The following is a 26688-nucleotide window of genomic DNA, read 5'->3' as shown; positions in this document are numbered from 1 at the left end:
CCTGACAGCCCTTTCGGTGAAGACATTTTTCCTAATATCCAACCTAAACCGTGTATATATATATATACACACACTCACGTGTATTTTTCTCTATATATTTTTCTCTATTTATATATTTTTTCTCTATTTATATATTTTTCTCTAGTTGTATTTTTCCTCTATTTATGTATTTTTCTCTATTTGTATTTTCCTCTCTATTTGTATATTATCCTCTATTTGTATATTTTTGTGTATTGTATTGCATATTTTTGTATATTTCTCTCCATATATATATGTTTCTCTCTTTGCATATTTTTCTTGATTTATGTATTTTTCTCTGTTTGTATATTTCCCTCTATTTGTATATTTCCCTCCATATATAGATGTGTTTCTCTATTTGTATATTTTCCTTTATTTGTGTATTTTCCTCTATTTGTATATTTTCCTCTATTTATGCAATTTTCTCTATTTGTATATTTCCCTCTATTTATATATTTCCCTTTATTTGTATATTTTTCTCTGTGTAGATGTTTCTCTATTTGTATATTTTTCTCTAATTCTGTAATTTTCTCTGTTTGTACATTTCCCTCTATTTGTATATTTTTCTCGCTTTAACTGGGTGTTCATCGCCGATTTCACATTTACACAAGCACGGGAGGCCCCGCTCCCCCCCCGCCCCCCGCAGGGCTGAGCCAGCGGGCGGGGCTCGGCGCGGCCCCGCTCCGCCCCCGCCCCGGCCCCGCTCCGCCCCCGCCCCGGCCCCGCTCCGCCCCCGCCGCCGGCCCCGCTCCGCCCCCGCCCCCGGCCCCGCTCCGCCCCCGGCCCCGGCCCCGCTCCGCCCCCGGCCCCGCTCCGCCCCGCTCGCTCCGCCGGGCCGGGCCGGGCCGGGCGGCGGGGGCATAAAGCGGCGGTGGGGGCTACGGGCCTGCTGCGCTCGGCTTTGCTGCGCTGCACCATGGCCGCCGCTCGGCGCAGGCTGTCGGTGGGGCTGGCGCTGGCCGGGGCGGTCTGCGCCCTCCTGGGGGTCTGCCTGCTGCTGGCGGGGCCCCTCATCGTCAAGGAGCAGGTGATCAAGGTCAGCCGGGGCCGGGGGGTTCTTGGGGGTGTCTGTCTGTCTGTCTGTGTGTGTGTGTTTGTGTTTAGGGGCCGGGGAGGCTGGAGCCGGTGCGCGGCTGGGGCTGGTGCGCGCCCCGGCGGCGGTGCAAGGTGCGGGGGGCGCGGGTGGTGCGGAGCGGGGGGTGCTGGAGTCGGTGCGCAGCTGGGGCTGGTGCACGGGCAGGTTTTCCCTCTCTGCCCTGATCCAGGGGAGTGGGAGATGGCTCAGCACCGAGGGGTCTCTGCTTCAGTGTCGCTCTGAGCAGCCTCGCCATCTTGGTGCGGGTGAATCCAGGCTTGGGATATTCCACCCTTGGTTACAGCAGATGTGCCCAGGGTGACGGGGCTCTCATCCCTGATTAGCAAGGGCCTTTTGCGTAGCTGGAGTTGGCCGCAGGGACGGTGCTGGGCTGAGCATTGCCCCGACCACTAGCCTTTCCCCCTGTCCCTCCTGCCTTTGCCTGCAGCCCTCCTTTTGTAAATAGGTGTGCAGGTTACCACGCTGTAATTATCAGGTGTACTCTGGTGAGATGCTTTCCAAAGTGGAAATGGGACAGACGGTGCGCAGGAGTGCTGCAAAGGAGCCTCGAGTATGGAGCAACCTCCAGGTCGTCTTCTCCTGCTCAACTGGAAAACCTAAAGGGCTGCCTCTCTGAAGACCTCTCTTAACCACAAGAGAGGTCCCGAGGCCAAAGGGGTGTTTATCCCCCACGGTTAAGCTGTGGGGACAGCAGTTATCCTGCTGTAACAAACCAATTGGCTCATTCTCGCGCTTAGCCAAACCTTTTTCTCCCAGCCCAGAAGACATGTGCCACCTCCTTGGGCATTTCTCCAAGCTTGCACCTGTGCAGGTCAGCACCTGGAAATGCGAACACAATGAAAAAGGTGAATAAACACCCCATAGCCAATGGCTGTAGTTACATGTGCCGCAAAGTGTCCACCAAACCCAACCTTCTGCTTAAATGTACCCTCTGGAAGTGCTGCTAGGCAAAGCCAGGCAGTCCTGTGGCTTAAGCAGCAAGAGTCAATCTTTGTCCAGTTTCATGGACATCAAGAGCTGGTACCTGCAAAAAGAAAAAAAAAAAAAAAAGGCTGAATGGCCCCTGCAGAACAGGAGCGACATTTTTGGTGCTAAAACCTTTCTGCCCTCTTCTTTTTAGCCAATCCCGATTCCTTCTACTTGATTAGCTATTTCTTAATAACTTGCAGTGAGAACAGAAGATGAGGAAAAGACCAACCTTTGTTTCTCCTCAGGTCTCCCATCATCTCAAGCCCTTGGTCTTCATTTCTTCAGCATGACCCAAATGGTCCTGACTTCTTATGAGGCTTAATGTGAAATAGAAAAAAATAACAGTGCTGATGTCTAGGGTGGTGAGAAATATCCAGGGCCTTACTGAAACTCCTGGGTTGGTCTTCAGAGTGGTGGGTAGGAGGAAGAGCTGGGACTTGAAGGGCTGCTGGCAGGGGCTGGGCAGGTGAAGGCTGGCTTGCCAGTCCTGGCTTCCCAAGGCCTGCATGGAAGGGCAAGACAGTGTATCCTGATGGAGAAGCACTTAGTTGCAAAAAAAGGTTGTAATTGTGGGGATATCTTTGAGTAAAGTCTGTAGGGGAATGCACAGTAGAAACAGGGAACTCGGAGCCCAGCTCCTGCCCCATTTGCAGAAACCGAATCTGCATTGGCTGCTGTCCAGGGCTGTGGCATTGGCCCTGTAAAACCCAGGGACGTTGCTCTTCTGGGAGCACCTGGAGTGCCACAGACCTGCCTAAGATATGAGCTTTGCCACGGTGAGACTGCATCGACTCATCCATCTGCTACTTACTGTTTCTTCTCCAGCTCTTGTGCTGTCCCACCTGAAAGCTGGCAGAAGACCGACAGCATCGTCCTTGCTGTTTTAGCAGGGTGATGAGGATGGTGGTGAGAAGAGGATGTGGAGGATGAGGTCTGACACTGAGGTTGTGCTTGCACACAACGTTACTGCTCCTCTCAATCTGTAGAAGAAACCTCAGCTCTTGGTTTTGCTGAGCAGGGTGGCTGAAGCCCCCCTCCTGGAGAAGCAGGCTTTGGGCACTGTCAATGGAGCTGCTGCTCCTCCGGTCCTGTCTGGAGGAGATGAGCAGTAACCAGTTCCTTTCAGTTCCTCAGGAGCAGAGATCAGTGTGGTCAGGAAGAGTCAGACCTCTCAGTGACACTTTGTAACCCATCTAAGTGAAGAATATCCTATTTTTATTTCAGACATATGACCATGTTTGTTTTGACCTACAAGTGGCTTAATTCTAAGGCTGCCCTAAGATCTAAGTAGATCTTGCTTAGCAGCATCTCTGGAATACCTCGAGCTGTTGTGCCCAGATGGGAGAGGGCTGAGAAAGGTAGCAGGGAGCTGGGATGCAGCTCCATCTGACTGTGTACACATTATATAAATAAATGCATATGGAATAAGGGATCTAGGGTGTGCAAGACAGACTAAGCAAGTAAAGGAAGGCAGATGTTGCTATTCAGACTCTCTTGGACACTCAGGAGCGGGGATTAGAAAGCAGGCTAGATAAAATCATGTCCTCTAACTGCTTCCTTGCCATGAAATCCTTGAGGCTGGCAGGATGGAGGCTCTCGGCCAGCAGCAGGTGGGTGTTGACGTGGAGGTGGGAATGGTTTGCTAGGTGGGTTACACTATGTGATGAAGATGTCTGCTCAGGTGTAGGGCTTGGAGGATCTGGGCTTGAGCAAGGGGCTTGCAAAGGTGGGGCATTGCAGGGAAGCCTCTGGCAGCTTTTCTTCTCAACCCTCTGTGGCATCAAATACGTGCGCAGTCAGATCGAGCTGCTCCAGGACAGGAAAGCCATTGTGGGGCTGCCAAGCTGCAGCGGGATAATGCCTACTTGCCTGCACTAATTGGTGAGTCAGACCCGCTTCCATAAGCTGGCTCGGTTATCTAACCATGGCAAGGGCCTGTGCTTGCAGAGGAAGCAAAGATTGTGGTGGAACACATGCAAAATAGCTGCTTAAGAAGGAACAGGCTCTTGTCCATAAGGCAGTCCCTGGGAGGCAGGGAGGGAGTGGAGATGAGTATCTGGTGAGGGCTTACCTGGGCTCCTGCAAGCGTTTCCCAGCAAACAGGACGGTGATATGGAAACCACAATTGTGCATTGCCTTTCACCTGCCTTATGACCAACTATGAGTCACTGCAGGATGGCAGCTGAGAGGAGGCAAAGGTGTCCTGCACAGCGCTGTCGGGACACAGCTGGGTTGCCATCCCGGTTCCCTATGTGCGTTTGGGGAATTTAGCAGGCCCTCCCTGCTGGTACCCAAACAGTGGTGCGGATGGGTGTGCTACCTCTCACAGCCCTTGCCTGCTTCTGGCAAGTCACACATGCAGAGCTGTGAATAATTCAGTGCTGGCTTGTCTAGCCCAGAGCAAGCTTGCAGCACATCAGAACAGCTCCAAAATCCTGTGGGTAGCATCTGGAAAGTTGAGCCTGAATAAATAAGCCTACAGATGTCCTGTGTTAAAACTTTATGCTTCTGCATACATAATAGTTCCCGATTTAGATGCGGCTTGGTTTCAGTCTGTGTAACACACCTGGATCTTCTGGAGAGCCCCTGCTGGAAGTTCCAGTTCAGGCTTCCTTTGGCTGGGTCTGACATGGAGCCAAGGGTGGATGTGCTCAGCTGCAGCCACGACGCTGATGAGTTGTCTCCTTACTCTTTTTTTTTTTTTTTTTTTTTTCCCCTCTCCTTTTTTGCAGAATGTCAGGATTGACCCCAGCAGCATCTCCTTCAGGATGTGGAAAGACATTCCCGTTCCTTTCTACATGTCAGTGCACTTCTTTGAAGTGCTGAACCCCAAGGAGGTCCTCCAGGGACAGAAGCCAGTGCTGAACCAGCGTGGACCCTACGTTTACAGGTCAGGTACTGCTTGTGGTCCAGGTACTGCTTCTGGCTGACTCCTCTGGCGGGAGGCATGGCATTAGCACACTTGGTGTGAGTCCAGTGGCACAGGATTTTAAAGCGACCCAAATGTGCTCTAATTGCTTTGATCTTGCTAAAGCCACAAGTAGGACCTCTGGCTGCTGGGGCGGTAAGGCTGGTCTGTGCTTCTCTGAGTTGTGGAGCTCAGTCCTGTGCTGGGACCTGCTGGGAAGCCAGACCTGCGCTGATATGGTCCAAACATAAGCATGAGGGGTGGTGGTGTGGTGCTGGGTGGCAACCCTCATCTTCAGAGTGGACTTGTTTCATCTTCACTGCGCGTTTAAGAGTCCAGCTCTAGAGCTGGAGTCACCTCAATATCAAACTTCATGGATTGGATAATACCTCTTATCTAACATGAGACCCAGAATCTGCCTAACATGAATGCTCTGGTGATGAGAACCAGTGTGGAGCACTAAAACTTGCTCAGGCCCACCTATGGCAGGGCTGGGTCTATTGACCATGGCTGAGGATGGTGGTTGAAGCCCCAGATGCTTCTCTGGACCTGAAGCGTGAAGTGATGGTTGATGTTGAGTGTGTGAACTTACCTGTAAATAGCAATATTCAACACATTAGTGCCTACACATGTAGACAAAGTTAGGTCAGCAGCCTAAGCAAGCTCATGTGGGAAGATTACTGGTTTAATCCAAAGCTGTTTGAGTAGCGTTAGGAGGAAACCTGGCAGTATGTGTATGCCCTTGTTTCCCCTGCGCTTGCCAGGTCACGCCATAAGACCATGTGGATTCTGTGTGTTCTGATTGCATCAGTCACTTGGCTTGGCAAAAAGGCTTCACTTACCATAAATAAGAATAAACAAAGCGGTAAAGCTTATTAGTGTCCTTGTGTTCCTGCTGAGCAAGATTGGTGCCCTTCCCTAATGTGGGCCATAAAACAGAGGCTCCACAAGAAAGGACTTTGTTTTTGCTGCTGGTTTGAGCTTCAGCTTTCTCAGGAGCTGTAACAGGCTTGCGATGCTGGGGACAACTTCATGCTGCTGTGGAGCATTGCCCCTGTGGTACGGAGCAGAGTGGTGCTGGGCAGTGTGCAGGAGATGGCATGCCCGAAGCCCTGAGGAGCAGGAGAACCACGATGCTGCATGGAGGGCTGAGCTGCCCTGACCCTGGGAACTGTTGGGGAGCTCTGGGGCAAATCAGTGTGGGCTTGTTGGTGAGGCTTGCACCATCTTGTTTGGTCCTCTTCTGTTTTGCCGTTTGTTTTGGCATGTGGGTTGGTGTAGATCTGCTTATCTGGGTGTCTTCCTGATAGGGCTGGGCTTTTCAATGGCTGTAGGTGGAGTGACAGAGGGGATTTATGCTTTTGTCTCAGACTTCTCATCAGCTGGGAAGAAATGCTTGGTGTCTGCAAGTTGCTGCAGAATCCCATCTGTCAGGGATGCCTCGCTCCCAGGCTGCCATCTCCTCCTGCTAGACCCTAGTCCTGGTCGGGGTGTGAGGTTGACACTGCCTGTTCCCTGGCATGCTGCCTCCCCTGCTGTCCCATGGCTTCTTGCTGGGGTTCTTGCTCTTCAGAAGCAAGCCTGGGCCTGTGCAGCCCATCCTTGCTCCACATGCCTTGCAGGGACACTGTGTGTGGGAAGGTTCCCATGGTCTCTCCCATCTCTTTGCAGAGAGTTCAGGTATAAAACAAATATCACATTCCATGACAATGACACAGTCTCCTTCCTGGGGTATCGGAAGCTCTTCTTTCAGCCCGAACTGTCCAACGGCAGCGAAGAAGAGTACATTGTTGTGCCAAACATTTTGATGATGGTAAGAACTTACTCCCTGGATGGGTACCAACTTCTGAGCTTGTGGGGAGGGCGATGATGTCCAGTGCTGACCCAAAGCTTACTTTCTTGTAGGCCTTAAGGCTAATCAAGCCATGAGGTGATTTAAGCTTATAAAATGCAGTTTTCTGCTTTCCGGGTGTTGGTTGTCCTGTTGGGCTGTTACCCTTCCAAAGTACAGAGGGGCTGGCAAAGCGGCTGGGCTCAAGTCTGCAACCTTGTCTGAGTGTCCTCTGGGGAAATGAAGCCTGTAAGCCCTCAACTGCTTTCTTCCCAAACTGGGGATAAATGGTGAACCTCAGTTTGCCCAAAAGATTTCTCTAGGGCTGTAGATTGGTGCAGTGGAGGGACCTTGCTAAGCACTGAAGATGCATTGCTTCCTCTTCGGTAAAGATGGGGCTCTCATCTCAGAGGTTTGTTTTCTTTCCCAGGGAGCGGCTGTAATGATGGAAAAACTGCCAAGCTTTGTGAAGCTTTTACTGAGTGGAGCCCTGGCTGGCCTGAAACAGGAGGCATTCATGAACCGAACAGTGGGGGAGATCTTGTGGGGGTATGACGACCCTCTTATAGATGCAATAAACGCGCTTGTTCCTGGCCTGATCCCTTTCCAGGGGAAATTTGGCTTATTTATAGATGTAAGTAAACTGTTGCTTGGGAACACTAAAACCACAGCAATATTGGTCTTGGGATTGAGTGTCTGGGCTATCCCCCTCAAACTGTTTGGAGCACCCATATGTAGCTGGTGGTGGTTGTGTAAGGCTGCCTTAATTCTCCCCTCAAGCAGGAACACATGTTGGAAGCTGTTGCTGGACTCTGAAATAGGTAAAAGTTCAGTAGCTTCCAGTGTGAAGCACCCCTAGAGCTGACAAAAGTATACAAAGTCATTAACACATTGCAGTCTTGCTGTGTATAATGGATTAAAAGTTAGTTTCTTCTCTCTGCAGCTTAACAGCTCCAGTTCAGGACTGTTCACAGTGAACACGGGCATGAAGAACATCAGTAGAGTTCACATGGTGGATTCATGGAATGGACTAAAGGAGGTAAGTGTCAGGCAGCAAACCTCTAATATGGGGTCAATGCCTGATCTAAAGTGAGATAAACTGAAAGCTCTCAGTGCTGTTGTATCTCTGGGTTGTAGGTTTGAAGGCAAGTTTCTGTGGGACTTCAAATGCTGCAGCTTCTGTTCTATCAAATTGCCAGAAGGCAGCCCTATGACAAGAGGCTTGTTATGAAGCATTAAGTTCAGCTCATCGTCAGTGTCACTTGGACTCCCTTGCAATGCTGATGGCGCTGCTTGCTTCTAATGGTTGAAGTCCCAGGCTCCTGTGTTTGAGGCGTTATTTCAATGTCCTTGTTAAAGGGGTGCTTATTCTTCCCTTGTGGAATTCCATTCCTACCTAAAGTCAACTGAATCTACAGATCAACCACTGCAGGAGCACTTGGGACAGGAGTATCTTGTCCTGTTTTTCCATTAATTGGGCAGATGTTTGAATGGGAAAGATCTTGGAAGCTCTTCAGCGTTGCTATCTCAAGCTCCTATGGAAGCAGTGTAAAGCGGTGGATGTCCCATGCAGGGGTGGAAGCCATCTCTCCAGCAAGGTTGTTGATCTGAGGTCTTCTCTCTGCATCTGTCCTGCAGCTGAAGTACTGGCGGAGCAGCGAGTGCAACATGATCAACGGGACTGCAGGGGAGATGTGGCCTCCGTTCATGTCCCCAACGTCATTGGAGTTCTACAGCCCTGATGCCTGCAGGTGAGGCCACAGCTGCCAGCTTGTCCCTGTGCAGGTGGCAGGAGATGCAACGTTTGTCCTGTGTGCACAGTGTACCTGTGCGGTGACGCAGAGGGCTCAGGACTAAGTTCTGCAGTTAAAGTTCAGCTGCAATTCAGTTTGCAAACAGTGTAGTTGTCTAATGAGCAGCATCTTGTGGTGTGTTCATAAATACCTTCCAGGTCACTGGAGATGTCTAACTTGCCCATGTTGAATCAGTAGAGAATAACCAGTCTAGATAGGATGTGGGAGGCGAGAGGGAGAAGTAGGAGTTGTCGTAAGGAAACGCTGCTATAGCCATTTGCAGAACCATTTCAGCTGACTAAATGCTTGCAGAAGTGGTGGTGTGGGGGCTTGTGCCACCACTTCCAGGCTGCTTCCCGTTTTTTTGCTGCCTGCTTCATGCACTGCTGTGCGTGTCTGTCCTGTATAAGGCACCCTGACCTTAACCGATCACGCAGGGGTTAAAGTACCCTGCAGAGCCTGCCTGCGCGGAAACTCCCTGAGGCTGGAAGGAGGGGAGGCCAGGGGTGGCACAAAACCCTGTCCCCAGCTTGGGGAAGATAATGTTGATTCAGCACTTTGTAGATAGTGCTGCAAAACAAGCAAGTGCTCATGCTGAATAGAGAGCAATGACCTCTTCAGCAGAACGAGCAAAGTCAGCTGAGCTGAGTATTAGTGCAGGAATTCCTCTACATAAGGGACATCAGCAAATATCGAAGTGACCCAGAGCCAAGGACTTACAAGGGAGTTTGCTGGGAATCAAAGTTTAAATACACAGTTTCTGTGTAGTTTCTGTAAAACTACAGAAGTCTTCCAGGGAACAGAGCATGTTTCCAGGCAAGGCATGAAGTGAAGCAGAGGAAACCAGGCTTGGTTTCTTGCTAGCACAGGAGGTTCCTGCAGAACAGTGCTGTGGAGGATGTGGCTCTACCTCTTCACCAGGCGGTGCTGTCTCTTCTCCCCAAATCTTTATCTCAGCCTCTCTGCTAGCCTGGATGGCTAGCAAGGAGTCACAAACATCAGTTGATAGACTAAGAGCGTATCTGCCTTGCTGCAGGGCATGCAGGGCTCATCTCCTATGCTGTTTGCACATTAGGTGCAGTTGATGCCAAGATGCAACTACGTGGACGTCCCCGCAAGGTAGGCAAGGCTTTATCTTGCTGATGTGCTGCAGCAGCCTCTGCCTCCTTGCTGGAAGGTGAGCACAGCCAAGAGGCATGCATGTAATTGCTGAACATGCCCTGAATCCCCCATCCTTGGTCTTGGTGTCACAAGGCAGCTGTAGGAACAAGCATCCCCTTGGCCTGCCCAGGCTGTCTGCATCCCTGCAAACCTCACTTGAGTGTGAAGGGAGCAAACTTCCCTCCTGGAAACTTGTATCTATCCTGGCCAGCTGGTAACAATAATGCCGCAGAATATAGCCTGTTGCATCAAGGAAAAAAATCTTGCTGCATAATGTAGTAAAATTTTCTACTCCCCTGACAGCCTATATGCTGGAGTTGTGCTGCGAAAGAGCACTTCTGCCTCAGAGCCAAGGCTTGCACAAAGAGGGTACTATCTCTTGGAGAGCAGCCCTGGGGATGCCTTTAAACAAATCTCATCTGGATACCGCAAACAGACTTAAGCCTGTGGTTTCTCTCCGTAACTAGTCCTGACCAGGCCTTTATCTGTGCTTAGAACAGGGAGAGCAAATGGCTTAAATACTCATTCCACATCCAAAGCACTGCTCTGAGTGTTTATCTTGATCTCAAAGTCTAAGTTACATTGCAACTGCATCTTATCCAGCGAAGATAAGAGCCTGGTTCGGGGCTAGGAACCTGTTGGCTAATCCTGATCCTTCTCAACCGAAACCCTTCCAGATCCATGACACTGGTGTACGAGCAGTCCGGGAAGTTCAAAGGTGTGCCCACTTACCGCTTCGTGGCACCAAAAACTCTCTTTGCCAATGGCACGGACTATCCGCCCAACGAAGGCTTCTGCCCTTGCATGCAGTCTGGCATCCAGAACGTCAGTGCCTGTAGGCTAAGTAAGTCCTTTCCTCCCCAGGCTCTCCCTGCTGTACCATTATTAAACTGTAGGGATGTGATACAAGCTTGTTTGTCCGGCAAATTGGCTCTGCTATCTGGAGAGTGCCGAAAGGTACTGCCGGGGTCTGTGTGCACGATGTTCTTGCTTGCATTCCTGCAAGCATCTTGGCAAGGAGGGAAAGAGGGAAAATCTTTGTGCCCAAAGTCCACTAGGTCCATGGCCCTACAACAGCCTGGCATTTGTGGGAGTGCCCTAGGATAGGATGGGAGCGTTGCCTCCTCCAGGCTGGGGAGGGAGCAGGCAGGGGAGCAAGGGTAAGAGGAGGCAAGCCACGTAACCGCTAAATTAAATGTTAACTTTGGATGCTGAGTGCAGGTCATGCGGGAGTGAGAATTCGGACTTAGTTAACCTAACCCTACCCTGTCCTAACCCATGTCAGGGTACAGCAAGTTACCACAGCATTGTGTGGGGGGAGAGGGTGGCTTAAATACTGGGTCTTGACCCTCCCAGAGCAATGGAATAAGCTACAGGGAAGGAAGGGAAGGAGCTTTCTGGTTGGGAGGAGAAAAGTATAAAAGCCTGTTCACAATAAGTGCTGCAATGGCTTTTAAAAACCTCAGCAAAAAGCCTCGGATAGGTTTGGATGAGCTTAAGGTGTCTTTGTTCTCATCCAGATGCACCAATGTTCCTTTCCCACCCTCACTTCTACAATGCTGACCCATCCCTGGTGGACGCCGTCGAAGGCCTCCACCCCAGCAAGGATGAGCACGCGCTCTTCCTCGACGTGCACCCGGTGAGTGAGCCTGGGGGGGTCCTCTCCTTGTGCTGGGGGTCTGGCCTGGGCTAGCGGCTGGGTGGGGAACCCTTGCCACTGGCTGCCTGGTGGCCTTGCTCTGCTCTTGTGGCACTGATTTGAGCAGGTTCCAAAGTGCAAAGACTGGCAAGGACATGTGCAGATAAAAAATATCAAAGCCATAAACTAATTGAATAATCAGCCTGGCTTCTAGAGAATTGCAGAACTAATTATAACTGTAATTATTTTGATAAGCACAATCAAGTTCTTCCCACTGACTCAGGTCTATGACACCAGTAGGTGTATCTACCAGCAGTCCAGTTACGCCCCAAATCCACAAACATACTGCCACGATGGGCAAAGTCTGAAGACCATGCTGTAGCTGAAGCTATCACCATAATTTTTGGGCTGGCTTCTTCTACTCTCTCAGCTTGCTTATCTGGCTGCTTCTGCACTGGAGTGTTTCAGTGTTATGCTTTGTGCATACCTATAGCATAAGGGTGAAGTCACCACTCCGGTGGTGATGAGCTGGGGTGTCCTGAGCCAACATTGTCCCGCTGCTGATGGGGAGGGGACTTTGGGATCTTCCACCCATGGCCCGTGTTGCGTGTGGTCAGATCTTCCAAATGTCCAGTGGTGCTTCCTCAAGCAAGAAACCAATCCTCCCTCTTGAGGTACGATAAGCTGTGCTTTTTATCTAGGTGTTGGGTTATCTCTGCTTTTCTTATCACAGTTATGGAAATCTAATTAAGTTTATTACAGTATCAAACATCTACTGATAACAGTGCAATTCACTATATTCTTACCTAGGCTGCAGCCTACTGAGTATAAATGGGGACAATCCAATACAAACTCTCTGCCCTTAATGTGTTGCAAAACTGCAGTGTCATGAGAAACTCATGCCTTAATGGGTGTCAACAAGACCAGCTTTGAAGTGTGGTGTTTTTCATGGTGTTGCTGGACAGTGGCTGTTAGTTCCTAGTTATGAGAGATGTTTTGTCCTTTGCTGTGTGCGTGAATCTCTTGCATTGATGCGCTTCCATCCTGCTGCTCGTAGGATGAACAACAGAAGAGGCTCATCAGGCTTCAGAAAACACTGAAATTGCTATGAAAACATCCTGCCTAGGGAGTCACTTATGGGTTGCATAGACTACTTGGCAATTTGAACTTGTCTAGGTTCAGTCCCACAAGCCCTGGGTCACATAACATCTCCCTGGTTCATGCTGTCTGCCTGCTGAATGCGTGCTGCTGCCTTCTGTAGCAACCATGTCTGTTCAGGTTAGCTTTGTGCCTTCAGGCCACCCCAAGGGAGGTGCTCCCTTCTGGATGCCGCTGTGTGCAATACCTGCTGGCTGGTGAGCATTCAAGTGAAGGGGACAGACTGCAAACTGCCATGGAGACAGTGCTGTCCCTCCATGGGCAATCATCCCGAGAGCCTGGAGGCCAGTGCCTGGTTGACCGATGCTTGTGATTTGGTGAAAAGCCCAGCCATGCTTCTGGTCTTGTGTGTGGTGACTGCAGTGGATCTCTGGATGATCCAGTCCATCACTCTGGAAGGTGGCACCCAGAGCAGCTATGATGGAAAGCAAAGGGCTGCTCTTCTGCAGAGTTCTCCAGACAAATGTTGGTTGTACTGATGAGCAGGTTCATCTCTTCCTATGCAGATGACGGGCATCCCCATGAATTGCTCCATCAAGCTCCAGCTGAATCTGTACATAAAGCAGGTGTCTGGTATAACGTAAGTAGTCACCTTTTAGCAATGGCCATCTCCCTTTCTCAAGCAGGGAGAGCTGCTGACACTGGGGTCACTGCAGAGTTTACTCTCCCCAAAGATTAAGTAGCCTTAACATTACCAGTTGTCACAGTGGCAGAAGCCAGCTGGCGCATGTGGTGAAATGTCAGCTCTTCCAGTGACCTCAAACTGCCATCCTTTAGCAATGCAGTGTGTGGCTGCCTGTTTGCTTGGCTCCTGCAGCATTCCTGCACCTGACCGGACAGCTGATGAATGGACTGTGTCTCCTGGTGAGGCACAGGAGCGGTTCTCCTGCACTGTGCTGCTGTGCAGAAGGTGTTACATCCAACACAGAGGCAAAACACGCTCTGCCTACAGGGTTGACAGTTGAAGCCTGTGTCCAAAAAGACACCTTCAGCTCTATGAAAGCAAATGGAAGGGCTCTGTAACAGTTGTGTGGTGCCAGATGTTAAATACCCACAAGGGTGGGAGCGTGCACTGGCTGCTTTGACCGGCTCTAGTGCCAGCAGACAGCCCTGATGCTGTGAACTTGCCTGCGCCACCCTCTGGTACCACGCAGGTGACTGAGACGTCTTTGAGCTGTGTGAAGTTTAGCCTTCCAGTTCACTGAGTTCATGTCCGTGGAGCCCAGATTTGGGATGGCACTTACTGCTGTCGTCAGGCAGTTAAGCACAAATGGAAGCGTAAGCTCTGCTCTTGCATGAAAGGCCCAAGTTGGACCTGGTCCCTCAAGGGGGTAGCAGCTCACTGAAGCAGCAGGAATTGCTACCTCATTAACTGGTTTCCTGGCCACTATCAGTCTGTCAGACCTGTCCCTTTAGGAAGAATTTTGACACTGGTTGTAGCCCGATCAACCAGAAATCTAAGTGTGTATTTCTCTTTTTTTTTTTTTCTCCTTACCCCCGCCCCTAGTCAAACAGGGAAGATTAAGCCAGTGGTCCTGCCGCTGCTGTGGTTTGCAGAGGTGAGCTGCCTTCCTTGACCTGATTCTGCAGAGCCTCTTCTGCGGGAGGGGGGAAAACTGCTTCCCCATCACCCAGGGCTGGGGAAACTCCACTTTGAATAAAGCTTTAAGCCAGCCAGACTAATTAAGCACCAACAGAAGGTTTTGCAGTACTTGGCTATGTTGTTAATCCCTCTGAGCTGAACAAACCCTGCACTATACTTGGTAAACCTCTGGCTCTGTCCTAGATGTGGGGTTAAATAGGGCCCAGAACAGAGCTGCCAGCATCTCCATGCTAATGTGGGGCAGGGAGTGCAGTCTCCAGCTGTGTGCATGTCCAGCTGACTCCAGCTACTTATAAAAGCTTCTAGCCTGACTGAATCTTGCATAAATTCCCTAATCTGTGGTGGGAGGGGAGTTGTGCAGCTGGTATCTCAGCCCTGGATGAGAGGGAAATGCCACTGACAACTTTGCTTATTCTGAGCAGAGCGGATCCATTGAAGGCTCAGTCCTAAACCAGTTTTACACCAACCTGGTGCTGATCCCATCCCTGCTGGACTACCTGCAGTATATCTTCCTTGGGCTGAGTGTCCCACTCATTATCTCAGCAGCTGTACTCATGGCAATGAGTCAGGTAAGAACTTGCAGATGTCTAATGGGAAAGGCTGTTAGTCAAATCAGACTTAATCAGATGATGTAGATTGGGCTGACAATCTAACATGCCTGAGGAAACATTGGCTGATGGCATGACCCATGTCCTAGTGGTGCCAGGTGCTAGCACATAGCAGCAGGACTTCCTTGGCCATCTGGAAGTTGGGCTGCAAATAGAAAACATAAAAGCATTTCTGGCCATGTCAGTGCACAACAGCGATGGAAGTGGGTTCCTGTAGGAGGAGGCATTTCTCAGCTCATCCAGCTAATGAAAGAGCAAGCCTAGCTCATCCACCCAGCCTCCATGGAAAGCAGCAGGTCTGTGCCACTGCACAAGTCTGCGCGTCTCTACAGGGTCCCAACAATTTTCTAATCCAAACAGAGCCTTCTTGAGGGGATGTAGCTACTTGAGCGCAGCTTGCTCACAAATGAGTCGCTGTGTTCTTGTGGAAGGGGCACAGACGCTGTGGCTGCTTCTCAACCCAGACTGGACCTTGTCTTTCCCCAAAACTCATCTATTTCCCTGCAAACTACTCCAAATAGCTCTCGAAGTTAAACCCTCAGGCCCTTTGTGGATCTGGGCTTGCTGAGAAGCAAAGACCTTCGAAGCCTGCAGGGAGCTGGCAGCTGGGTAGAAGTTGGCCCACGATGGGGCGGGCAGGGAGGGTGCCTGGCTGGCACACGAGTCTGATCTGAGCTGTAAGGACAGAATATAAAACAGCTAAAACACTTGATGGAGATCTGTGTCTCTGGCTCCAAAACATTCATCTGATAGCACTAAGCTCTTTAAAAGCTTTAGCTCTTGAAGCAGAGACCTAGCTCCCTAACCTATATCAAAGCAAGCTTTAGTTTTGCACTACAGTCAAACAGCTTGAGCTGGCTCTAAAGCTACAGAAGTGAAGAGGCTACTTGTGGGGATAAAAAGGCAATGCTTAGGCTGAGGGCGGGTGAAGGGGAGAGCGTGTGCAAGGGGCTGCTTTTTGCTCAACCTCCTGTAACTGCCCTTACTGAAACACGAAAGCAAACCCACTTTAAATAGCGCCAGGGTTCTCAGAGTGTCACGTAATTGGATTTTAACCAAGCCTACAACTGCTTAATTGACTTCAACGCATGATCCCAAATCCCCTTGTTCCTCCACGCGTTTCCCTGCGGGGTGGGAGCGATGCTAGGGCCGAGGGCTCAGCGTTAAACCCCTACTGTGCTCCCGAGAGGGTCAGGCTTTGTGTGCTGAACCTCCCTGCTTCAGCAAATGCAAGCAGTCACTGGCAAACAGACTTCACTCTGCTGCATGCCACCAGCCTATCTGAAAAATGTCTGTATTTGCTGGGCAGCTATTCCTAAGACCTTATGCAGCCCTGGGCTGGCGTTTTCTCACCCTGCTTTGTGTGAGTCTTAATTCCTGGTATCAAAGAGCCTTAACCATGCCAGAAAGGGTCAGGAAGAAAACCTGGATTTTAAATTCACTCAAGTCAACTGAATATCTGCTTGTGACATATCCCAAACCCAGGCGTAAGCCAGCTGTATTTGGGTGCTCAGCCAAAAGTGTCATGAAGTGCCAGAACTAAAAATCAACTGCAGGAAATGCCTGACTACCTGGAGAGTGATTAAAAAGCCTCAATGACCTTATAAATCTAAGGAAGCTGTGCAACAACACATGAAAGTCGCTGCCTAATGAATAGATAAGAGCTTGTAAACCAAGAGAGAGCAATTTGCAAGGTGTGTTCCTCATTTGATTGAAGTGTTGCTGATCTAGCAATGATTGCTTAATCACGCACAGTCCTCCCTCTTGAAGTCAGAGGTGATGTCAGAGGGGACACTGAGCGGTGGAGGGGGGGGCATTGTCTGCACCTTCAGGTGCCTGCCAGTGTGAAGGTTTCCCCGAACCCAACTCCTTCATGGACAATCTTGTGTGCCTCTGGCTTCTGGAGGGAGCAGTGTGCTCTAAACCCCGTCCAGATGAGGTACTGTGAAACAATTAAATCTTAGTCTAGCGTATAGTGGAGCCAGTTTGAAATACATCTGTTGGACCTGCAGTTCTAAAAAAAAAAAAAAAAAAAAAGTGTAAGTCTGTAGAGGCATAAAACATGCCCAGATGCAGCATTGTAGCTCTCCTGCTAATGTGGCCTAAAGCCTGTGTGGCGATGCATTTAAAACACAAACAGATCATTTTAAAACTGGCTTGACACTGACCAAAATCTTAACTAGGGCTTAGTTCAACCTAAATTTTGAAATCTTCATTAATAACTAGATTCTAGTTAAACAGTGATTCAAAATCCTAAAATTGGAACCCTTGTGGAATTCATGTCCAAGTGTACCATAAACCAGCCTGGTTGTCTTCTAGGAAAAATGCTCTTTATTTTTGAGTAGCAATAAAAAGAACTCAGACAGTAATAAGGCCAACCAGGCTATCTCTGCCAAAAAGCTGCCTCCGGTTAAGGGGACGGTGTTGCAGGAAGCCAGACTGTAGGTGGGTACCCAGTCAAGGTAACACACTTTTCTCTCATCCTGATTTGATTAAGCTTTGCTTAAAACCAATCAAATGGAACTGTTCACTGTCCACATCTACCAGACGTACCCTCTTGGCAAGCTTTGATGTGATGATGTTATCTCATGGCTTTATTCAGGGCAATATAGATGTCTTAATACTCACACTTAACCAGGCTGCAAGCACATGCTCTTATTGTTTCTCCTGGTGTACCTGATCTGCAGCCCTAATAATATCAGCAGGGATCAGGGTGAAAAGTGGGACTGGTGTGAGGAAACACTTTTCTTACCTTCCTCCCACCCCCCCCAAGTGTTTGAGATCCAGAGGTAAGTTTTTTTTAAATGGGTAAAAACTCATGGCAGGTAACAGAGGTAGTCAACTGCTGGGTGTCACTCCCCTCCTGCATGCAGGGAGCCTCGATGGAGAGGCTTTCAAGAGGGAATTCCTGTTGTAGAAAATATCTGTATTTGTATTACAGGATCACAAAAATCACTGATCATTGAGGTTGGAAGGGACTCTGGAGGTCATCTAGTCCATCCCCCTCCCTGCTCAAGCAGGGTCACCTATAGCTGGTGGCCCAGGACCATGTCCAGATCTCTCTTACTGTCAGCTCACATACAAGATGCTCCAGGCCCTTAATCATTTTAGTGGCCCTTTGCTGGACTCTTTCCAGTAGTTCCATCTCCCTTGTCCTGGGAAGCCCAGAACTGGACACAGTATTCCATGTGTGGCCTTACCAGTGATGAGTAGAGGGGAAGGATTACCTCCCACAACCTGCTGGCAACACTCCTAATGCAGCCCAGGATACTGTTAGCTGCCTTTGCTACATGGGCACGTTGCTTGCTTATGCTCAACTTAGTGGACCTAAGGGTCTTGGTGGACTTTTCTGCAAAGCTGCTTAAGGGTGACCCTTAGCATGTATTGGTGCATGGGGTTGTTCTTCCCCAGGTGCAAGACTTTGTACATCCTCTTGTTGAACCTCGTGAGATTCCTGCCAGCTCATTTCTCCAGCCTGTTGAGGTCACTCTGGAGGGCAGCATTACCCTCTGATGTATCGGCCACTCCTCCTGCTTTTGTATCATCAGCAAACCTGCAGATCATTAATAAAGATGTTAAACAGGATTGGACCCAGTATTGACCGCTGGTGCACACTGCTAGTTACTGGCCTCTAACTAGACTTTATGCCACTTCTCGTGACACTGTGGGGCCTGGCTGTTCAGGCGGTTTTCAGTCCACCTCACTGTCTGCTCATCCAGCCCATACTTCATAGCTTCTCTATGAGGGTCTTATGGGAGACAGTGTTGAAAGCCTTACTGAAGTCCAGGTAGACAATATCCACTGCTCTCCTGTCATCTACCAAGCCATTCATTTCGTCATAGAAGTTTATCAGGTTGGTCAAGCATGATTTCCCCTCGATGAAGCCATGCTGACTATTCCTGGTGACTTTGTTGTCCTTCATGTGCCTAGAAATGGTTCCTAGGATTAGCTGCTCCAGCACCTTCCCAAGGATTGAAGGGAGGCCGACTGGCCTGTAGTTCCCTGGGTGTTCCTTCTTTAACTTCTTCAAGATAGGAGTGCACTTGCTTTCTTCTTTGGGCACCTTTCCCAGTTGCCAGGATCATTCAAAGATTATGGGCAGTGGCTTTGCAGTGATACTAACCAGCTCCCTTAGCACTCGTGGGTGCATCCCATCAGGGTTCATGGATTCATGTATGTCTAGTATTCTCTGACCTCATCCTTTTCCACCAAGGGTACGTCTCCCTTGCTCCAGACTTTCCCCTGGTCTCTGGGATCCCCTGCCTCATTCAGCAACAGGTCCACGTGTCCTCTAGTCTTCCTTTCATCACCTGTGTACTTGTAGAAACCATTCTTCTTGTCTCTGACATCCCTGGCCAGATTCAATTCCAGTTGGGCTCTGGCTTTTCTAACTTCATCCCTGCATGCTGGGAGAAGGCCTCTGTATTCCTGCCAGGTTACCTGTCCCTGCTTCCACCTTCTGTAGGCTTCCTTTTTGTGTTTGAGTTTGGCCAAGAGCTCCTTGATCGTCCATGCTGGCCTGCTGGCATTTTTGCCTGACTTGGGATGCTTGTTGGGATGAACCACTCTTGAGCTTGGAGGAGGTGATCCTTGAATATCAACCAGCTTTTTTGCCCTGACTATCCCTCCCCACCTGAGCTCTGTAGTCACTTTTGATACTTTCCAGGTGGCCCTGGTGGTATCATTGGCGCCCACACCGAAGCAGCAGTGGGTAATAGTCAAAGGGTTGGATAAGCCTCGCAGTCCCTCCACAACACCCTGAATCCAGGTCCCCAGCAAGCAGCAAATGTCTCTAGATGACCTGTCAGGTGGGCAGATGGGTGCCTCTGTCCCCAGCAGCAGGGAGTGACCCACTACTGTCACTTGCTGCTTCCTCCTGGGGGTCTTGCATGATTTAGGGTCAGGGGGCCCGCATGGTCTGCTTGAAAGCATATCTGGTTCCTCTTCAACTTTGCAGGTAGTGAACCTATTTTGTAGTTGTAAGCCTTTAGGTGGAGCAGGAGCCTTCCTCTTGGTGCCAGAAGGCACCAGCTTCCATCCTTCAGCTTCCCCAGAGGCTGCACTTAACATTATGCTAGGGATGGGTGCTGTCTGTGTCTCTACTGCAGCTAGGGTCTAGGGGTCTTTAAGCTGTTGTGTCCCTGAGAAGACCCGGTGCATCTCCCTTTCATCTTCTCTGATGCTGTGTGGCATGCTGACTTTGACCCGTAGCTCTGCCACTTGGAGACACAGCTCTTCAGGCTGGGCAGTGGGGAGTGTTACAAGTGTCAGTGGGCAGGAATGGAAATAACTTCATTTTGTTAGGGGAGGAGATGGAAAAATCCTCAATTTAAGAAGTCTTCAGAAAAGGGTTTTTGGCCACATGAAAGTCCTAGAGGTTTGGGGCACATGTGTCCCAAGTGGGGATGTGGTGACACCCACACACTGTAAGGTGTCCTGGTTTCGGCTGGGATAGAGTTAATTTTCTTCGTAGTAGCTGGTATAGTGCTGTGTTTTGGATTTAGCATGACAATAATGTTGATAACACACTGATGTTTTAGTTGTCGCTAAGCAGTGCTTACACTAAGTCAAGGACTTTTCAGCTTCCCATGCTCTGCCCGGTGCACAAGAAGCTGGGAGGGGGCACAGCCAGGACAGCTGGCCCAGACTGGCCCAAGGGCTGTTCCATACCGTATGGTGTCATGTCCAGTATAGAAACTGGGGGAGGTGGCCGGGGGGCATTGATCGCTGCTCGGGGACGGGCTTGGTGTTGGGTCGGTGGATGGTGAGCGGTTGCATTGCTTGTTTTTCCTGGGTTTTGTTCCTCTCTCTGTTGTTGTTTTCCTTTTCTCAACCCACGAGTTTTCTTACTTTTGCCCCTGCGATTCTCTCCCCCATCCCACCGGGATGGGGAGGGTGAGCGAGCGGCTGCGTGGTGCTTAGTTGGTGGCTGGGGTTAAACCACAACAAAGGTCTGACCACAGTGCCACCACCGTACAGTGCGTGGCTGTAACCGCTGTCCTCTCCTCTTCAGAGAACCACTGCCGAGAAGAGCCGGCACCATCCCACCACGCAGAGCAAACCATCCCCCTCCTCCGAAACGACACCGCTCCTACATGATGCCGGCATGCTGAGCCAGGATGATGCTGAAGCCTGAGCCGCCGGCCCCAGCACGTTTCCCACTGGGACACGTCCATGCTGGGGGCAAGACCTGCTTTGGATCCCCAGAGGTCTCTGGAAGGTGAAGTCGTCCTGGGCGACTCAGCAGAGACCCTGCACACCACGGCAAAGCCATAGGACAGTACTGCTGCACCAGCACTCCCACACTGGGTCACAGGAGCCCTCCTCCATCCAGACATCCAAAACACAGCGATCAAGAAGCCTCGTCCCCTTGGCTGGTGTTTGCCACAGCCACTCTCTCTTCGTGGGTCAGTGGGAATGAAGATGGTCACTGGCTGCTCCCAGAAGTTATTCTGCAATTTAAAACTGCGTGTGGCTTGGAATAAAAGGCACTTGGATAGGAGCCTTTAAAATGAATGAAGTTTGTATATGTAGCATTGATGGGATTTAGTGATCTTTTTAAAAGACAGTGGTCATCTCAGGCAAATGGGGCTTGCTGTCCTGAAGCCACTTACGGTTTTATTGCCACTTGATGTGACTGGACTACACCGCAAATCAGTTCTGGGTGCTGTCACTTCAATGATGTCTCTCCGAAAGGCTTCCCAGGGTGCCTGGAGCCTGCCCCGGATTGCTCCCGCCTTTGCATGTATGTGTTGGAGAGTACGGTGGTGACTTTTAAAGCCCCAATTCTGTGCCATGACCTTGTGCTCCAGTGATTCCAGTCCAGAGCCCTTTTACTTAGCCTCTCCTTGCTTTAGGTGACTGCATGAGATGAGCCTTGCCAAAAAACTCGGTGGTACATCTGACCTGTCACTCAGGTACTGACAGACAGTTGTCCCTGCTGCCTGCTCGGCCGTCCAGGGTCAGCTCTTCTGGCCATGCGCTGTCGGTACTGGAGGCCATCGCATCGCTCTGCCCGTGCTGCCTGTACGTGGGAAGGGAGCAAGCAGAACCTTGACCCTCTCCTTGAGCATTAATGAAGATATTTGTGCTTTTGAGATGGAGGAAGCTATGTGCAATCGTGAAAATAACGATGGCCTTACTAAGATTTGATGAAACTATTGCAGATTTCTGAAATGAGGTCTTGGGAGATCTGGGCCTGGATGTTAACTGCGGGGTGGGTGGGCTGAGGTCACTCTTTAATGGGAAGGAAGCCCAAAGCCCAGGGATATTCTTGGCTAACTACAGATCAGTAGTTGTCTACCACACCTGCCTTCCCTGCTTCCAACCAGGAATCAGGGTAGCCCTTAGGAAAGCCAGAAGGGCCTGTGCTGGTGCCTCTGGCAAGGACAAAACAGAGTGTGGAGGGTCTCTGGTTTCTCTTGGACCAGAGGACTTGTTGCACTGCGGGTGGCATGGATACCATTGCAGTTGGCTAGGGCAGCCCTGTGACCCTCTAGTGGGGCAAGCAATACTTTTCCTCTTACGTATCCGTCCCTCTTACTAGGCAGGATGAGCTAAAACCAGCAGTTCCTATGCTGGTGCATTCCTGAATGGCCACGTCCCCAGTCCTGCAGCTGGGCTTAGGCTGTCTTATCATGGAAACAGTTGTGATATAGCCCAGGTCGCCAAAGGGGAGAGCAGCAGCTACCCAGAACTTGGTCCATAGATTGAACTTGCCTAGATGCCCAAAGTGTGTCTCGCAGGCAGGATGGGACTAGCCAAGTCCTTTCCTGCGGCCAGTACTGCTGGATTATTTCTGTGGCATTAGTCCTCACTGAGGCTGTTGCTTAAACTACAGCTGTGATTTCCCTCTGGCCTCGAATCCAGAATTACCCACCTGCAAACAGTAGCTCACAACCTACAGCCTCAGCAAGCGGCGGCTGACATGGGAACAGGGCAGAGGCACCATCTCAGGCAAGGCACTGTAGGATGCTCGACCCATCAACTCACACGAATAAGACTCAGCGTTTGGCAAAGCTAACGGTAGATCAAAGATAACTACCCTTGGGCTCACCTGCTTGAAGCTTTAATGATGTACTGGTGCTAATTGCTGTTGAAAACAAATAAAAGGTGAAAACAAATAAAATACTGGAATACTGGTCCTAGTGCAAGCTTTTTTTTTTTTTTTTTTTTTTTGGTCTTTGCAGAAAAATGTGTTGCAAGAGCTCTTGTTTTTAGTACAGACCTGCCTGTTGCGGTTCGGCTTTGTCTTGGGGGGGGGGGGGGAGGGCTCGGCGGGGCCGGGGCGCTGCGGCGCGGCCGCCGGGGGGCGCTGTGGTGCCGCGGACGCGCCGGGCCCCGGACCGGGGGAGGGAGGGAAGGAGGGCCCCGGGCCGGGGGAGGGAGGGAAGGAGGGCCTCGGGCGGGCCCCGGGTCACTTCCCCCGGCGGCCCCTGAAGCCGCCGAAGCCGGGGCGAGGGGCCGCGGGGCAGCCCTGCAGCTCCCACGCAGCGCGGCGGCTCTGGGGCGGACTGAGCGCGGCCGTGCCCTGCCGGGGCCGGGCCCTCCTTACAGCCGGAGCCGGCCGGGGCCGGGCCCTCCTTACAGCCGGAGCGGGGGTCCGTCGCCTGTAAACGAGGCGCCCGCGCAGACATAATCCATGCGTTAACCTCGGGGCGCTTTGCAAACCCCGCTCCGCCCTCCCCCGTGAAGACGGGGAAACCGAGGCGGGGCCGGGGAGCCCCGGGTCCTGGCGGGCTGGCAGCTTGGAGGGACGCGGGAGCCCCAGCGGGCTATTAAGCCATTTTCCATCCTCGGCGGCCCCTGCCCTCCTGGGCGCTCGTCCCCCCTCCCCGGGTGCCGGCTGCGGCCACAGCTGGTCGGCCACGCTGCAATATGGTTATTCATCGGCTGAGAGCACTCCGATTATAGTTCTGTGCTTCAGTCACCTTGTTGGCTGCTTGTGAAGTTTCCAATTCATTTTAAAATGCTTCTCATGACCCCCAAGTCCTTTCCTGGCCTTGACTCGTTCTCCCTTCCCAATTCCCTTTGCCTTCGTACACAGTGTTCAGGGCTGGCACAGCCAAGGCGCAGCCAGCACCCTGCTGCAATGCACTCCCTCCCTGCAGAGAGGCACAGCACCTTCTCTCCCTCCCCTGCTCCAAGCCAGGTGAAAGCCTTTTCCATTCTCCCAAGGATTTTAATGAGCCTCCACAAGTTCAGTAATTGTAGAATCATAGAATCGTTAAGGTTGGAAAAGACCCTTAAGATCATCGAGTCCAACCGTTAACCTATCACTGCCAAATCCACCACTAAACCATGTCCTCAAGCACCACGTCTACCCTTCTTTTAAATACCTCCAGGGATGGGGACTCAACCACTACACGATCACAACAATCTCATCTTACTGTGCAGAGCTTTGGGAGCTTCCTTGCACCCAGCCTGGCGTGGCCATGGGAGATGAACGGGTCATCTCCACCCTGGAGGTGCTTTGCCACCGAGAGCATCTCCAGCTGTGAGCAGTTGCTTTTGGTCTGGGCAGCAGCGCAGGTGGGGCGAATCAGAGGAGATGGGGGGACTTTCAGGGCTTGCTGTCTACTTTATTTTCCCCCACTGTGCGACAGAGCTTCCACCAGCTCCTCTGGAAGACAGACCAGGGATCATGCATCCCTTTTCATTTGCACCGGGGGTAGGGTGCTTCTATAAATGCTGTATAAATGCAGCACAGGAGCTGTTCCTGTTCCCTTTCTCCAGCCCTGTCCCACCTTCCCTGAGGCACAGACAGCCCAGCTGTCTGAGGAGGGGACTCAGACCCTGCTCAGGCCCTCCTGCACCAGAAGCAGCCTCTGTGTTATCCCCTCCACCTGCGCCCCAGTGCTCCCAGGTGTCCATCACTGGTTGTGCTGGGTTAAAATCCCAGCAGGCACAGGAAGCTCTGGTTTGAGCCCCAGCAAGTCTTTGCTCTGCTCTGCTCTGTTCTGTTCTGCTCCTCATTGCATCCAGAGTTGCTCCTGAGTATGCCCAAGCCATGGATCTGGTCGCCTGTGTGTAAGGCTCTTACAGCAGTGACAAAATCCTCCAGCAATGCAGGGTGGTGAGTGAGGCTGCTGCTGCGGAGGTTGTGGGCTGGCGCGTCTCCTGGGACAGAGCTGTGGCTCTTACTGCTTAAAGAACTCAAAACGTGCAAAAAAAAGCAATGTGTAGCTGATGCCGTTGCAGTTATAGGGCTGGCATCATGATGTTTGATGGGGAAGTGTTTCTCTCCCTGGCAGCTATAGGGGACCAAGCTTTATGTGCACACTGCCTGTGCGAGGCCGCAGTGTGGGACTGCAGGGCCCAAAGTCCAGCCAAGAGGTGCCGGGAAGAGATTAAGTGAATTGTGGCACCTGGTTTCTCTTGCATTTTGGCCACAATGAACCTCTCTGTCTGGGAGGAAATAGCTGGAGGGAGGATAACAAGCTCCTGTGATTTTGGAGGAGAGCTGGCATGGCTTGCCTGTGCCTGGGCACTGCGGGGTTTGCCTGTGCTCCCATGCTGGTTAGGTTTAATCCTGTCTCTGGCAGGGATCTCTGCTGTGTCACATCGTGGCGCAGGACTCGGGTCCTGACCGAGTGCATGCAGCTTAAACCAGCACCCCTCCTGCACGCGAGCTGGGGGTTCAGCCTGGACCCCCATCTCTAGGGTGTGCATGGGGATCTGCCCTGTTTTAAGCCCTTTCTCAGTCTGACACTGAGCAGAAAGTGTTTTTCCGCTCCGTGCTGCAGTGCTGGCGCAAGCGGTGCCCAGCAGCCCTGGCCCTCAGCTGCCCTCTGTGCTTGGCCAGCACAGCGCTCTGCGCAGCCGTCTGCCGCCTTGGCTGCCACCCAGCCCGCCGGAGAGGTGCCCCGCGCTGCAGAGATCTCTGCCCGCATCCCTTCCCTCGCAGCACGGTGGAGGGGCAGTGCCGGGCATCGCTCCCAGCGTGGGCTGTGCCATGGGTGCACCCTCCACGCGTATTGAGACCTGTGTTGCATGTGTTACTGTTGCAGAAAGCAAATAAGGGCTGCTGGGCTTTGGCAGTGAAGTCTCTGCTCCCAAGCGTGTGTTGGATGTCAGCATTAAACTTTATGGTGTTCAATGCCTCATTTAAAGAGTGTGACTAAATGTCCTTCTACCTCCTGCTCATGAGGACACAGGAGCTTAATTTTATCGCCTTGCTAGTCACTGGAGTCAGGGCTGGACTATTTCTGGGAAAAAGCCTGTGCGTGCATGAGCTCCTCCACCCAAAGCTGTCAGAAATTCTCCTGCCCCTCAAAAAGGGAAGGAAAAAACCATAACGTACTCTCTGCTTTGAGCAGTTCCTTTTACCGAGGTGCCGCTGTGCCCTGGCAGTGAGAGCCGCAGCCTCAGCCCATCGCACAGAGCATCGGGGGTGCTCTCTTTGGGGTGCTCCATCCTTGCTGCTGTGGGCACGGGGCTCCCTGAGTCACCCTGCCATCACCTTCCCATGGCGGTTCACATGCCAAACCCCGGCTCTGTTGGGGCGAACCAGACCATGGCCCCATATCAAGTCCCTGTTTCCCATTCCCATTGCCGTGTGCATCCATGCGGGGCAGTGCCCGGTGGGGAGGTCCTGCTGCAATCCTGGGCCGCGGGGCTTGGAGTGGTGATGTGCAGCCGGCGTGAAGCCAGGGCTCCCTGCGCTCGGTGGCTCCCTGGGAGCGCTTGTTTTCTGGAGCAAGAGAAACAATTCCTAAAAAGGAGCAGTCAGATGGAAAATTGATACCAAATGGTAGTATCAGTCCCTTGAGGAACAAGGTTTGATCTCTCAACCCATGGCTCCTGGGGGTTAGGACACAGGCACACAATGCTATTTTAGAGGGCTTTTTTTAAAAAAAAAGTTTATTATTTTCCCCTTTTGTAAGTTCATGATTTTCCCAGATG

The 26688-nt window shown here is 51.3% G+C and overlaps 1 protein-coding gene across 2 annotated transcripts; it reads left to right on the top strand.

The window, feature by feature from the left end:
• Nucleotides 1-814: 814 nt before the first annotated feature.
• On the top strand, nucleotides 815-22925 carry SCARB1 (scavenger receptor class B member 1). 2 transcript variants are annotated; one of them, XM_087754793.1, is made up of 13 exons: nucleotides 815-1054; nucleotides 4816-4973; nucleotides 6663-6804; nucleotides 7253-7456; nucleotides 7766-7861; nucleotides 8461-8573; nucleotides 10454-10620; nucleotides 11297-11415; nucleotides 13080-13153; nucleotides 14081-14132; nucleotides 14599-14745; nucleotides 17104-17229; nucleotides 20798-20935. In XM_087754793.1, the coding sequence occupies exons 1-12, from the start codon at nucleotides 935-937 to the stop codon at nucleotides 17227-17229; spliced, it is 1518 nt and encodes a 505-aa protein (XP_087610919.1). In that variant the 5' UTR covers nucleotides 815-934; the 3' UTR covers nucleotides 20798-20935. The 2 variants fall into 2 exon arrangements, with proteins under 2 accessions (XP_087610919.1, XP_087610920.1); XM_087754794.1 differs by lacking the exon at nucleotides 17104-17229 and having other exon boundaries at nucleotides 20798-22925.
• Nucleotides 22926-26688: the final 3763 nt, after the last annotated feature.

The sequence above is a fragment of the Nipponia nippon genome, unplaced genomic scaffold (genome assembly GCF_047370975.1).
Source record: "Nipponia nippon isolate SJK-2023a ecotype South Korea unplaced genomic scaffold, ASM4737097v1 scaffold_18, whole genome shotgun sequence".
NCBI classification, from domain to species: domain Eukaryota; kingdom Metazoa; phylum Chordata; class Aves; order Pelecaniformes; family Threskiornithidae; genus Nipponia; species Nipponia nippon.
The sequence above is the reverse complement of the archived record's forward strand: the minus strand, read 5'-3'. Positions and strand labels throughout refer to the sequence as shown.

Coding starts and splice junctions, on each gene's coding strand:
- SCARB1 (XM_087754793.1), top strand. CDS start 935: ATGGCCGCCGCTCGGCGCAGGCTGTCGGTGGGGCTGGCGCTGGCCGGG. Junction 1,055..4,815: donor TCAAGGAGCAGGTGATCAAG/GTCAGCCGGGGC, acceptor CCTTTTTTGCAG/AATGTCAGGATTGACCCCAG. Junction 13,154..14,080: donor AAGCAGGTGTCTGGTATAAC/GTAAGTAGTCAC, acceptor CCCCGCCCCTAG/TCAAACAGGGAAGATTAAGC.